The 14953-nt window shown below is 39.1% G+C and overlaps 1 protein-coding gene across 1 annotated transcript in view; it reads left to right on the top strand.

The window, feature by feature from the left end:
• The window catches only part of ZDHHC6 (zDHHC palmitoyltransferase 6), a 104492-nt gene extending 95397 nt beyond the window's left edge, over positions 1 to 9095 (top strand). Inside the window, exon 11 of the mRNA XM_075026420.1 lies at positions 9044 to 9095. Coding sequence (XP_074882521.1) covers positions 9044 to 9079 — 36 coding nt within the window. The 3' untranslated portion in view covers positions 9080 to 9095. The remainder of the gene's footprint in view (positions 1 to 9043) is intronic.
• The last annotated feature ends 5858 nt before the right edge of the window (positions 9096 to 14953 follow it).

Below are 14953 nucleotides of genomic sequence, written 5' to 3'. Positions count from 1 at the left end.
GGATCCCAGCACAGAGAGGAGAATGAAGGCAGGAAGCATTCGAACTACATCTCTCTTGAAACACAATGACGTCATTGATAACACACTATTAAACTGTGAGCTCATCCTCCATCTCCATAAGGCAGTGTTGCAGTATTTCTGAGCTAGTATCTTCATTTTTCAGCAACTGATTGGGTCAAAACTACTCATATTTTTGAATTAAATGAGAGCTGAACAAGAACAAAAATTCCCATAAAGACTAACTTTTATATAATACTTTCCATCCATTCTTTCATGCAAAAATATCCTATCCTACCAGCTCTAGTGCAAGACGTTATGAAAAGCTGTTAAGAACATTTTAGAATTGGTTGGCTCTTACATCTGACTACACCATATTAAGGTTAATGTATTAAATTAATCTTAAAGCTCACATTGGTTACAGATGAAATAGCCAAGATATTTCAGCATGAAGATAGGAAAGCTGGAGCCCATAACTTCCCTAAGTCATCTGAATGGGTGCATTGTGTGAAACTGTCTAGCATTTTGCCATCAATTCCAGTCCAACCCCTCTGATTTTTATTAAGCTCAAATTGTCACCACTAAAAGTTGAAACTGATTGAATACATGCTGAAAACAGCCTTCATTACATTGCTGCAATGGTGCTGCTGCAGAAAGTGTCTTTGGCATCTGGAATTTCATAACATTTTCTTCTTGTATGCTTTTCGTTTGGTACATTTATTGGTCACAGGTTTTCTGTCATGAGGATTTTGTCTAGGTATCTACGACATATCGATGTGACTTTAAAGCTCAAGAATAAAAAAGTAGAAGTTAGCTTAGAAAATAAAATGGTTAAAAAAAAACATTTTCATAATGAAATCTGAAGCAAATTACTGCTGACTAAGCTTATTGAGCATGACCACATATTGGCATAAGCAGAACCATAGAATCAACCCTTGGGTTGGAAGGGACCTTTAAAGGACATCTAGTCCAACTCCCAGATGATGGGAGATACAGTAATGCATTGTGTTAGAAGGATGGTACTAGATGAAAAATATTTTGATTAAACTGGAATACTGGGTGTTTTAAGGGAAACGATGTCAACAATTGTGTTTGTTGTCCAAACTCATTGTTAATTTTCGGCAATCCAGCCTTGCTTATATCTTTTGGCTACTGTCATGGTTCAACCCCAGTCAGCAACCAAGCCCCACATAGCCACTTGCTCACTCCCCTCACAGTGGGATGGGGGAGAGAATCAGAAGGGTAAAAGTGAGAAAACTCTTGAGTTGAGATAAAGACAGCTTAATAGGTAAAGCAAAAGCCGCACACGCAAGCAAAGCAAACCAAGGAATTCATTCACCACTTCCCATGGGCAGGCAAGTGTTCAGCCATCTCCAGGACAGCAGGGCTCCAGCACGCCTAACGGTGACTTGGGAAGACAAATGCCATCACTCTGAATGTCCTCCCTTCCTTCTTCCCCCAGCATTATATACTGAGCATGACATCACATGGTATGGAATACTCCTTTGGCCAGTTGGGGTCAGCTGTCCCAGCTGTGTCCCCTCCCAACTTCTAGTGCTCCCCCAGCCTCCTCGCTGGTGGGGTGAGAAGCACTGCAATAACTAAAACATCTCCGTATTATCAGCACTGTTTTCAGCACAAATGCAAAACATAGCCCCATACTAGCTACTGTGAAGAACATTAGCTATCCCAGCCAAAACCAGCACAGCTACCAAGGCCTGTGAAGCCGTAAAGGCTGTACAGGTGATGACATGGGTGTCCGTTAACCAAGTGTCAGTGGATCGTATATTTCAGGACACAGGACTTAGTATTCAAGAGTCTTAAGAGCTTCTCCAAATAATAATAATATTTCCCAACATCCTACCAGGTTGGTAAGTATTTTGCCATTTTACAGATAATTATAAACATGTTAATGCTTTCTGACTGTATGGTATCATAAGGGAATCATAAAGGATTTTATAAAGAGCATTATTCCTCCACTTGTAGCTGTACAGAGTTTATGGACTAAGGGGCATACAATGTGTTAGCCGCCAGCCAGCAATAGGTACCTCTACAGGAGAAGCTACCAGGTGACATCCAACCATGAGCCTGAACTTACATCACTCATGGTAGATGTTAACATGCCTGTGTCTCATGCAGAAATCTCACTGCTGGCTTCTGTAAATTAACAAGATCATATTCACATATTTGTATTTTGGGGATAAATACTTGATGCATGTAAACAGGCATGTTTTGCTTCCAAATCAGTTTCAAGTATAACACTGCTTTAAAGCATGTTCTGATAGTTTAACTTTGAAAACCTAAAGGCATGAGTAGGTTAGTGGCATCTTCATCTAATAGAAATGAACTCAATTTTATGACCACATGGGCAATGGGGGAAATATGGTCTTACTCTATGATTAGAATGATTGACTAAAATAGAAATTTATAAGTGTTGTTAGGAAATATATTTGACAGCCATAGCTGAAGAGCATTTGACGTGCACCAAAAGAAGCTGCTGTAAGTCAAACACCGGTTCATTTCAGCCATTGGTTCATGTCCAATAAAACCTCCAAGATGAGGCTTCTTGACTATTTTAGTATAAATGCTTGAGAAACACTTGGATGCTTTGGGAATGGGGTTAGGTGTGGATTTATATAGAAATGGTTGGTAAACACCTTCTACTGATCAAGAGCTTGTGAAGCTTGCACAATGATCTGTTCTACTTCAAACTTCCGACGTGGGATAACCCATGTAATCTATCCACCCTATTTGAGTGTTGTAAGAATAGCCATATATTCCTATATATTCTGGCATCACAGTAATGGGAGCCATGTAAATGCCTTAGCAAGACAGATAAAATAGCAGGGGACAGAGATCATCCCTGGCACCTCTTCTGGGTACCTCCCCTCTAAATATGAATCATGCTTCATCCAACCAGATTTTATTTATATCCTTGTTCACAATCACATATTTGGCAGGATTGGCTGGACGTGGTAAGACAGTGGTTATTTTGTCATTAGATTTTGCATAAAAGGAAAAGAAAATACAGTTAGAGATGGCCATACAGTGCTCAGGATACTTGCAGGGAGAGGGAAAGGTGGGAAATAAATGGTTCTCAGATATCTTACAATGGGCAAAGTGAACTGAATTGGGGCAGAGCAGTTTAATTTCTTTCCAAATCACTGTCTGCTTTACAGTTATCTTTTTATGTGTTCCTTTATTTTTTAGTCAAGGAAGAGAAATCCACATTTGAAAATAAGTCTGTGGAATGATGTTTTCTATTTTTCTGTTAGTTAAAGCAATATAATTAGGATATTGTAGATGACAGACAATTCTGGAATAACCGGTACTAAGAAGCCCTTAAAAACTTAAGAGATGACGGTAAAAGTAATTCAGAATATAGTAAATAAATGCTTCGTCATGTTTCCTAGATTATTCTGTACTCATAGATCCTTAGTTTGTATGCAGAGGTTCTAACCATGCATATAGAGATAAAATGGCAGTTTGCCAATAGTAGGCAAGGAAAGAAAACAGCCGATATGACAGTATACTGGTTTCCATACTGTAGGTGGTAGAAACCACTTTGGAAACCTGTTTCATTAAGAAAAAAATTATGTTCCTGACCAACATAATTATAGTGTTTTCAAGCATGGCTGAATTGGATGTAACTTGTAGCAAAACATCACACTGAGGAAAACACCTTGTTCAAGAAAAACATGCTTTGGTGATTAATCCCATCGACATCACTGTGCTCTAAAAGGGCTTTGACAAATGGAATTTAGTTTTAATTAGGGAATGAATACAAATATAATCTGGTAAATTGAATTGTCGGCATATAAGCAAAACTGATTAACTTTTTTTTTTTTTTAACTGGGAATTTAAATGAGGGAAAAGGCATGATATGAGTATTGAAGTTATTTTTTTCAGCCCCAGAAAATAAAACTAAGCCTTAACCTGGGTAATCATGTAAAGAATGTACTTTTTAAAGCCACAGTTTGACCTCATTCTCCATGAAGTCTGTTTTCCTCCTGGGGCTCTCCTTCCCCCATGTTTATATTCTCATTCAATAACAGGAAACAATGCTATTCCTCACAAGCAGTAGGATATAATTCTTTGAGCACAACTCCACTGTCGCGGTTTAACCCCAGCCAGCAACTAAGCACCACGCAGCTGCTCACTCACTTCCCCCCCACCAAGTGGGATGGGGGAGAGAATCAGAAAAAAAAAGTAAAACTCATGGATTGAGATAAGAACAGTTTAATAGAACAGAAAGGCAGAAACTAATAATGATAACAACAACAATAATAAAATTACAATAGTAATAATAAAAGGATTGGAATATACAACTGATGCATAATGCAATTGCTCACCACTTGCCAAACAATGCCCAGTTACTTCCTAAGCGGTGATTTCCCCCAGCCCCAGTCCCCCCAGTTTATACACTAGATGTGATGTCACACGGTATGGAATACCCCTTTGGCCAGTTTGGGTCAGCTGTCCTGGCTGTGTCCCTTCCTGAATTCTTGTGCCCCTCCAGCCTTCTTGCTGGCTGGGCATGAGAAGCTGAAAAATCCTTGACTTAGTATAAACATTACTTAGCAACAACTGAAAACATCAGTGTTATCAACATTCTTCACATACTGAACCCAAAACATAGCACTATACCAGCTACAAGGAAGGCAATTAACTCTATCCCAGCTGAAACCAGGACATCCACATACATGTCTTTTAATGGCCCTGCCACTTTGTGCAGCTCCTGCCCCTCCCTTGGTTATTCTTCCCACCCTTCCTCTGCCTCTATGGTTGGACCAGCGTGCTTGATAGTTTTAATGATGACTTATTTTTCAGATGGATCGTTTCCCCCATCTAGCTCACTGCACACCTCCCAGCTGAGGGATATATTTTGTCACTAGTGAGTTTTAACTCCAAAGGAATGGTGTATTTTCCTTCTGTTGAAAGGGAGGGAAAAGCAATGGAAAAGGTGAATCAGGCGGGGTCAGGGTTTCAGGTGATTCTTAAACCTGGTCTTCAGGCTTTGTTGGGTAGGAATTTCAGTGACTGAATGAATACATTTAAGTATTTCCAAGTGATTGTGTTTGGAGAGATGGAAGCCTAAAAAGAGGACACTCAAGAGGGGAAATAAAATGCCTCCTTAGACCAGTGGGTCAGAAGTAAAGTTGGATGGGTGGATTCTTATCAGGCCATGAAAAAGGTAAAAAACAAACTTTCCCTTTCCCCCTGAACGCAGCCCAATTCTGTGTGCCCTAGTCATCTGGTACTACTATTTTACTGCTGTTTGAATATATTTGATTCAAACACATTACCTCTTAAACCATTGTGAACACCTCAGTCAAAGAAACAGGCAATGCCACAGATTAAAAACAAGCCCTGTAAATGTCTTCTTCCAGGCCTGATGGTCTAAAGATGTGTTGTAGTTAAACTGTGATAAACTACACATCTTTCAAAAAGTATTTCTGTTATGTCTTGCCATGCATGTGAGTCTTTTATAATGGCTGAAGAAGAAAAATCTGTTTTGTTATACCAGTAGAAATTTGGACTCAATTTCTATTTATGTAAAAGTGACCAGAATCTGTTGCATAAAATAGTTTGTATAGCACTTCAACTTCTGCAACATAAAGTATCTAAAAGGGGTCTTGGAGTGCTCCTTTTGTACAAAATGAATTTATTTACCAAAAAATTACTTCAACTTAAAAAATATTCTGAAGGTAGTACAAAGATAATTGGATATCATTTCTTGAATTTAGACTATATGTATCTATGGGCATGGCTGCCTGAATTTAGACATACCCTGTGACCTAAGTTAACACTTGAGATAAAAGTATTGCCTGAATTAACAGTTATAATTAGGGGATACTAATAAACTTTGTGCACAGAGAAATGGAGTATGTTCTTCACCCCTACTAAATTTGAGAAAGCTGCAAGGCCCTGGCATCATGAAGACATACTCAGACATCAAACTCTAAGCCTGTGAACAGCAAGTGAAAAATGGGATAACAGGAGGAGAGAGGCCCAAGTAATCACAGTGCACGATGCTAGTGATCTGTTTGTTTTAGACCAAAAGTTTATTATTACAGTCAGTAAAGATATGAGTTGAATTGCACACACATTTTGTGGCAGCGTTGGTCAAAGTTTGTATTAACAGGTTTTGAAGGATGAAAAATTTACAATAAAAAGCCACTTTGTGGCAGACTTTGTATTAAGACTACGAGCAACTGAAATGCAGAGCATCCCCTGAAATGCATTTAAAATGAAAAAAACGTTTTCTGCAGGTAGAATTTGCTTTCTGGCACTGCTTTGATGATTACTCAAGATTCTATCTGTGCCATGGGTTGTCATCTGTTGGTGGTGTTTGCATTAAGTTGTGTAACTGCTTCTTAATGCCTGTTACGTAAGGATGCATAGATTGCAGCTCCATGAGGTATCCTGCACAAATCACAACTGATAATGTAAGCATGGTTTCAAAGGTTGCTCTCAGGTGAATTAATTTTACATTAATTGAAATCCTCCCTGCATAAGTCAAATGCTTGATTAATACAGAAGCGTACAGTGTAAGTTCAAACAGGGCTCAGCAAGTAGGTAGCTGTTGTTGTCCTGTAATATAGTGTATAAGTTTTGTGATATTCATGCCATATACCATACCATATACCAGTGTGATAGAGCTTTCCTGGTCTGGGTGGGAGTTTTGCCATTGGCTTTTAGCCATGCCATGATTGTACCCCAAGGATCTCAGACTGTATCACCTAAAACACAATAATGTGTAGATAGACAGCAGAAGAAGACATAGTCAACATTCACAAGGTAGTTTGGGTGTTTTTTTTTTAATTTTATACTACATTTACTGCGTTAGCCCTTTTTTCTTGTATTTAATCTAACTTTAATTACGCTGAGTCAGGATCTGTACTGAGGAAAGAGAGTCTAAAGATGTCTTGGACGTTGCATTAAATACAGAGTTTTGCCTGGAATGGAAGAAATTGAAGAAAGTGGAGATGGGGAAAGGAATCTTAGTATAGCAAAAATGAAACAAGTATTTAAATCTAAATCAGAAGGATTATAGACAGAGTTGCAATTTGAAATGTTGTTAGCTATAATGACACCTCCTTTCCTTCTCTAACATTAATTTAACACCTTTCTAAATGATTAATTTTAATTCCCATAGCAAACCCCATAAGTTAGATTTAAGGCACTTCTTCTCTGGAGTGTTCCATCAGCATATATTTTCTGGTTTGGTCCTCTAAAAATGCACGCCTTGCCTTGCATGGAGCCTTTTTCAATACTGAGTATCAACTGACCACCCAAATATGAGATGTGGCACATCTATGGTCGGGAAACATCTTATATAGATTCACCAGAGGAATAGAACAGAGAAGCAGAGAGAGTGGATCATGCTACTGACCACAGATTTGCAAAGTGGCATTTGGACTCTTCAATCGTTCATTGCTCTGTTTCCAAATTTTGCAAGCACAGAGATATGGATGACTTTTTCTCCAGATCTGCCTGACCCAGGTTTTATGAGATTTAACAAGGCCTAGGTTAGAAAATAAATCATGTTTCAAAATATATTGGCTCTCACTTTGAGGGCTGATCAGGAACAGATAACCTATGTATGCTAGTGCTTGAAATATTAGTTAAAATATAGTAACTAAGACATTTTTAGCAACAAGTGTTCCTAGTGTAAACAAACGATGAAATTTTGTTCCGTGTTTCATCATACTAGGATTACTGGTGGTACCTCCTGGCCCATATGTACTAATGATCTACCAGAGGAGCTCAAACTGAATGAGGAATGGCCAAAAATAATCAGGATGATCCCATGATGTAGGTTGCACTTCAGGCTGATATTTGCCCCGTAAACCTCTTGGAAGGCTGTTCCAGAAATTACTTCTTAACTGCATGGGAGCCTTCTCCAGTTTCAAATCTCGCCAGTGCTTCCCAAATATTTTTTTTTTAATTCATTAACTTAATTAGCACATTCTAAACTTGTGTCGTATAAGAAATAATAAATACTAACTATCCACAAAAAACATATCTGAGAAATGTCACAGGTGAAAATGCATAGAAAGTTCTTTTATGAAAAAGCTGGTGAGGAAACATCACTCAGCTTGAGTGGTGGAGCTCAGTTTGATCTTGGAGACATTGCAGTAGCACAGATAGAAAATGAGAAGAAAACTTTTTGCAAGGAAGAGCCCGAGGCATATGCATGCCCAGTATATTCTGACCACTAAAGCAGATTTCTGAATGCACAATCAAAATGCACTGGCCTGCCTCATTACTTTTTATATTTTGTAAAATCAGACCAGTGTAGTCAACCCATAACATTGAAAATGAAAAAGTTCAATCAGAAAATGCAGAAGTGGTATCTATAGTTTACTAGTTTTTCCAGCTCCTCAGCAGAAATTAGACACTGCTGCTTCAAGAGTCTCCTCATCTTGCCTTTCAACCTGAATTCTATCACCCGTTATGCCAATTTTATGTTACCTGAACTACCATGAGACTTTTAGTAAATCATCATGATGGATAGGTGCTGATATTTGCCCAATTTTTTATGCTGGATGAAATGGGTTTTTTTTGTAACTTCATGTCTCTGACAGACAGGTGTTTTAAAGGCAAAAGCTGATAGAACCTTCTCTTGTACCTCAGGTTAAGTTGATTAGGTGCTAATGAAAGACATCAGTCATTTCTCTTCCCCAAAAGACTTGGCTCAAAACACTTCTGTCCTACAGCCTAGGTACTTTGCTGCAGGGAATGTGTAGTCCCATCTCTCACTGCAGGTAAAGGTAAACCAAACAAGAACCCTCCAGAAACCACTGTTGCTTTACCCCTCCTATGGAGAGAATGAAAGGGGAAAGTGCTGTAAGAATAAACAAGGCATATATAATCCTGCATTATACTAAATCTGAAAGACCTGTGGAGTGACTCAGTCCTAAGCCCACAAACAGCTTTATGAAACCAGCCTGTCATGCTGTGCCCCATCTAGTTTTCCTGAAGCAATGGCTGGTCATGTGTGAAATACCAAGCTAGTAATATGCACTGTTCTTTTATAAAGGGGAAAGGCCAGAGCTGCAAAAACATCACCTCTTAGCAAGACATGATACCCTTTTCAAGACCTCTGCCATTCCGGGTGAGTATCCTGGAATAATTAAGCAATTTAATAGTTTAGGGTGTACACATAAAAATATTTCTGCTCTCGTGAAGGTATAAGGTGCTTGGGAAAGTATTGGGTTATGGCTCAAACAGTTAAAAAAACCCCAACTAGGTAGCATTTTAACGTTGCGAGTTGAATATCTGTTATTTAGTAACTGAAAGATATGCTTTTGCTGGGTCAGTTGGTATCGTTTTGCTCAAATGATCACTGATAGTTTGTGAAATCTAGCACTGCAATACAATTGTTGGCCAGGTCTTAGGACTTAAACAAGGATATTTTTCTGCAGTTCCCAGATCTAGGAGACACATAAGTGGGAGTGGAAAAAAATGCTTTTGTTTGGGAAACACACTGTGGGAAAATTGCTCAACATGATTTGAATGTCAGAATTGGAATGTAACAACTGGTGTAGCCAGACTAGTGCAAAGAGAAGGCAAAACAATTGCTTTTGTCAGGGCCCTCAGTTAATTTTGTAGCGCTGAAACAAAATTGATAGTTTACTTTTTGTTGATTGTGTGCAAGGATAAAATTTCAGTTACATAAATATAATTATATATATCTATGATCAACTAAAGTCTGGAGACCTTGTATTTTTTAGTGAGACTCACTTACAAAAAAAAAAAAAGATATCTATGGGAAGTTTTACTTCCCGTTTGCTTTTTGCAAAACCTAAATCAGCGAACCCATTTTGTTTGCCTGGGTAAATTGGGGCGGGGTGTGTTGCCCTTTGGAGATTGGAAAATATTGGGGTTGTAAAGCCTTCATTGGAATATATGGCAGTCTGCATCAGCATCATTGCATCAGGTCAGAACAGATGGCTCGACACTCTCCTAACCCTCCCAACATGTTTGCAAAAGATGTCCCCAAAATTCTGAGAAAATTTCCCAATGAACAGGTCTTGCGCCTTCCATGTCAAAGGCATTAAGACTCTTCCAGTGACAGCTCCTGGATTAAGGTCCTGAATACCTGTAAGAGAGGGGAGAGGTGGGACATCGTGTGATTCAACACCTGGGCCATACACTCTGTTGCAAAGACTGTTGTGCACTGGCGGTTGCGAGAGCTGTCTGTGATCCCAACTTCCAAAACCTACAGTGCTTTAAATTATAGGATATGACAAGTCCTTCTAAAGCCAACAACTGCACAGCAGAGCAAACCTGAGCAGTGAAAACCACCTCCTTTTGAGACACTGATGAAAGACTTGCCCAGCATCTCATAATCATTAGGGGTTGTGTTATTCTAGAACAATTTGCAATCCCTCAAGGATGAGTCACAGCAAATTTGACAAGATCACAATTTTGTGGGTTTTTTGTTTGTTTTTTTTTGTGATATGCTGTTTTTTCAAAATGGTCCATACTGACTTCAGCTCTCAGATTTCTTTATTTCTATTCCTTGGTTGTTTCTTTGGAGGGATAGAAAGCAGCTCTGCATTCCTGGAGAGAGAACCAGATGAGAAGAAACTCATCTTCTGTCTGTCTTCTGCAGGGGAGTTGGCAACAAGTAGAAGTCCATTGGGCCTGATGTAAAATAAGGCCACTAGTGAAACTTGAAATATCTGCAAACACAAAACTGGATTTATCCTTTCTGTAACCACAGTCCCCCACGCATACTGATTTTTAATGATTTACAGTTGGATAATATTTTTGAGGTATCCAACAGTATTTAGGGCCTATATACAGTAAATTAGTTTTTTCATCTGTGTTATTTCTCAGATAAAATCAACTCTTGGATAAAATGTCAGCTTTGCAGATACCCTCAACATACAAACGCAGAGAACTGAAACAACCACCCTTACAAAATGTACCCCTTATTCACAGCAGGCATGGGGAAGCTTGCATTGTTATGGCAGATAATTGCTTGAGGTCTGAGTATGGGAGAATCTTGTTCCAAATTCTGTCAGTCAGTGTTCCTAAATTAAAAATGCTGGCAAATTCCTTTGGATAGTTAAGATTTTCTGATTTGTATGTAATACAAGTATATGTGTAATTGCTTGATAGATAAATGGTGCTAAGTTTGCAAGTGTAAAAGTTAGTTATACTGGTTTTAACCCAGTAGTGCTTTCTGTTAGAACAAAAGCCTTTTTTATACTAATGTGAGTAACAAGTTCAAGGGAAAAGCTAGGAGCAGCTTGGGCTGAAATGCCCGTATCTTTTCAAAATTAAAGTAATGAATATGATATTTGAATGAGAAGAAATTACAGAAACACAGTGTGCTGTGTTACATAGGAGGGAGTCACTGTACTCTTAAAGAATTTTCCATTTGTTCTCAAGATAAGAGAGATGAAATAGAAGAGAAGAAATGATTTGTCTTGAAAGGAGATATGAAGTATACCCAAAGCATTTCTACGTACAATCTTATCAGTCCTTTTCATGGCTACTTGCCACTCTTAGATGCTCTTAATACATCGTATACCAAAGGCAATATTGCTGACATGGAGTTCTGCAACTGCCAAATTGCATATTCATTATTGTTCATAGTCATGTGAGGTCGAGTTCGGTCACTGCAAACAGAGAACCTTTGTCTGGATCTTTACTCCCTCCTCACGCAGTTTTTGGTTTCCTAACTTTTGTAGCACTCCCTGGGTTGAAAGTTTCTTTTTAAAGAGGATGCTGTGTACTCTTTTGTAAACATGTCTCCATTACTAAAAGTGACATCATGGGAATCACTGGAAGGGAGCTGAGAGCACAGACCCGGGGTAGAGGCGGTGTAAAAAGAAGTCCCCCTCGTCCTTTCTCCCTCCTCCTCCCCACAGCATTGTCTAGCAAACAGGTACTTTGTTGAACTCCACTGAAAGCATCATGAGGAATTTAAACATAGGAAAGACTAATCATTATGTACAAAAACAAACGAGTCCTGCCAGCTCTTTCTCATCTGCAGGCTGCTATGCACGATGTGGTCAGCAGCTTATTCACACAAAGCCAGGGTTCTGCTGATTTGCCATCATATGCAAATTACCTCCCTGGACTCATTGGCACGGTAAACACCTCGGTTTAAGAAGTTTAAAAAGATGGATTGCAAAACTTAGGCATGCTCCCGCTCCTACTGAGATCAGTGGCAAGCCTCCCATTGACTTCAATGGAAGCAGGATAGAGCCTCTCTTTTCTGGAAGCAAGACCCAGCGGTATTTGAGCTGTTTAGAGCACATGCAGCTCTGAAAGTCTGTTCCTTTAGGGCATTCCAAAATTTTTCCCATTTGCTTGATTCCATGGCAACACAACATCATCACCGAGCTCTCAATACTGAAATGAGATTTTACTACTAAGCCTGAGGATTTATACAAGTGTATCCTGTAAAAAGATCTTGCTGAGCTGCAATTGCCATTGGACTAATTCTGCATCCTTTTCAGATGAGTGACAAAATTATCTCTGGATTTATTTCACAATAAGCCAAGAATTTCCTAAGGTTAGAAAAACAAGTAAACTGCTCTACAATCATACCAGAAACAACTTTTTTTTTCTTGATTACACAGAATACTATGTTTGAGTAAAACATTGTATCTATTTACTGTTCTTTTCAAAACAGTCTGGAGAATAGCCTAAGCAGTTTTCTCATAAATGATACTAAAATCAGACTCTAGAGACTGCACAAAACTATGACAAAGCCATTGAAGTGTTTTTTACTGATTTTTGTGTTACTTATATCACAGAAATAACTTTCGCAACCTGAAAAATACACCAGTGTAAAAGCGTGCAAAGAAAAAACATGCCAAAAGTTCCATATTAGATTCTGAATGTACTATAATTCAGCTTTTATAGAGGGAAGAAAAGCAGACAAGCTTGCTTTACACTCAGTGGCTGAAAGTTTGCTCTGACTTACATTATAGCACACTGAAATTGAGTGCACTGTTTGATCCCCTATTTTTGTGCCTGGGAGGGGAAAAAAAATCAACATGATTTCATACCTAGAGAAGGTAAAGTTGTGTGTAAGCAATATCGATGGTCCTTTGTAATGTAAAGTACCTACTAAGAAGTTCCTGAGTAACAATACAAATGCAGTGGAGCAATGAAATTATTAGAAGACACTAATAAGATTTTTAACTGCCTTATATTTAATGCATTTTCTTAGACTCTTAGACATTGCCATCCCTGTTATATCCAGTTTTTGTGTAATCCAGTTGTTGAATCATCTCCTCCAATGTGATTTCTGAGATAAGTCTGCCACTTTAGTCACAGCTCTGACTTCCCCCATTGCACACAGTCTTACACAGACAGACCCATCCTGGAAGCAGTGATCAGGATGTGGGCTGCAGCATTATACTGGGACTTTGACTACTTCTGTGAGATCTGCTCCTTTACGCAAAGAGAGTTACAAAAATACATGATGTAACACTGGATTTCACTTATTCTGAGTGGAGTTCAGAGTTTCCCCTTCTGAAGCTTCCGATGCACCTAGGACAAACTCCACGCAATCCTGAGCGTGGGACCGGCTGGGCCACAGGATCGGAGACAGACGTCTCCTTCTCTGGCCTCCACAACTCCACCAAGTCAATGCAATGCTCATTATGCAAGCGAAGCTGAGTTGAGGATGTAATAACTGAGATCACACAAATCTGACATAGCACTGTGACTCTCTGTTGGTGGAAACCCTTATGTATTTTCTTTCCAGATAGATGGCCTCCTGGGCTAGGCTCTGATTAGCAAAGCAGTTACAAATCCACTTAGCTGCTATAGACCCAGATGAAAGCAGAATCTGCCCCCTCTTTCCCAGCTGACCTTCAGTAAATCAATTAGAGAAAAAGTTGATATAAAGACAAAAGCTTTGTTATAAAGCTGGACAGTTACAGGCTTGTATTTCAGAAGTGGCCAGAGATTCTGGCTACGTTGCTTTTCAAGGCTAAAACTTGAAAGTGGATGTTTGGCACTATTTCAACCAACTCTCCTTCATGAGAACTGACACACAGAACCGCTAATCGAATCTGGAATTCTTGGCCCAGATGATGAGAAAACTGGGAGAAAACTTTAGTATGTGAATGTGTTGTAAGGAATACAGTTAGACATTGTCCTTTCTCTATACAAAATACCATGCCCTAGAAAATGGTGCTTTGCTATACACTGTGCACAAGTGCTGCACTGTATATTATGCAGAAATACAAACTTTTACACAAGTTGTACATTTCACTACATCACAGCTTATTGTATTTTTTAATTTGAAAAGTAGACATCTTGTGTTCCAAAGTCCACCTTGCAACAAAACAGAGTATTTTTTCTTGCTAAACGGAGGGAAACTCAGGTCCAAAATCTCTTCTGACCCAAAACCTGCAGAACGCTCTTCATAAAGTATCAGCTCTAATACCCCAGTGATATTCCCGGGGAGGCACTCAGTTGTGGGAAGCACAGCAACTCACAGATGCACGTAGCAGTTTGTTTTTTGTCTATCAAGTCTCGTGCATTTTCTTTTATGTGTGAAGAGCATTTGTAACTCCTGCTTAACAGTTCTCATTTGTAATAAATTCAAAACGACATCTAGAAGTGAGACTTCTAGGAGGAGAATACCTCCTTGGGTTATTTGAATTTGTAAGCAGAGTATTTGCACTGGCGTAAAATGACACCCCGTATTTTGTCACTTTACTCCCGTGTTGCACTGTTTTGAATAACGGTGAAGACCTGGACATTCGAAGAAGGAACGTGGGTGCTGGCCTTCCCAGAGGTCTGCAACTCAAGTTGAGCCACAGAAAGACTATCTTTAAATAGCCCAAGACTGCCAAAGCCAAAGAATACTCTCAGCCCATGTTTGTCTATATGCAGCAATCTCAATCAACATTTGCTTTTGCACTCAGTGAAAGGCAAACTGGCACCGCCGCAAGGCCGGGTGGGCAGA

The sequence above is a fragment of the Buteo buteo genome, chromosome 4 (genome assembly GCF_964188355.1).
Source record: "Buteo buteo chromosome 4, bButBut1.hap1.1, whole genome shotgun sequence".
Lineage (NCBI taxonomy): Eukaryota > Metazoa > Chordata > Aves > Accipitriformes > Accipitridae > Buteo > Buteo buteo.
The sequence above is the reverse complement of the archived record's forward strand: the minus strand, read 5'-3'. Positions and strand labels throughout refer to the sequence as shown.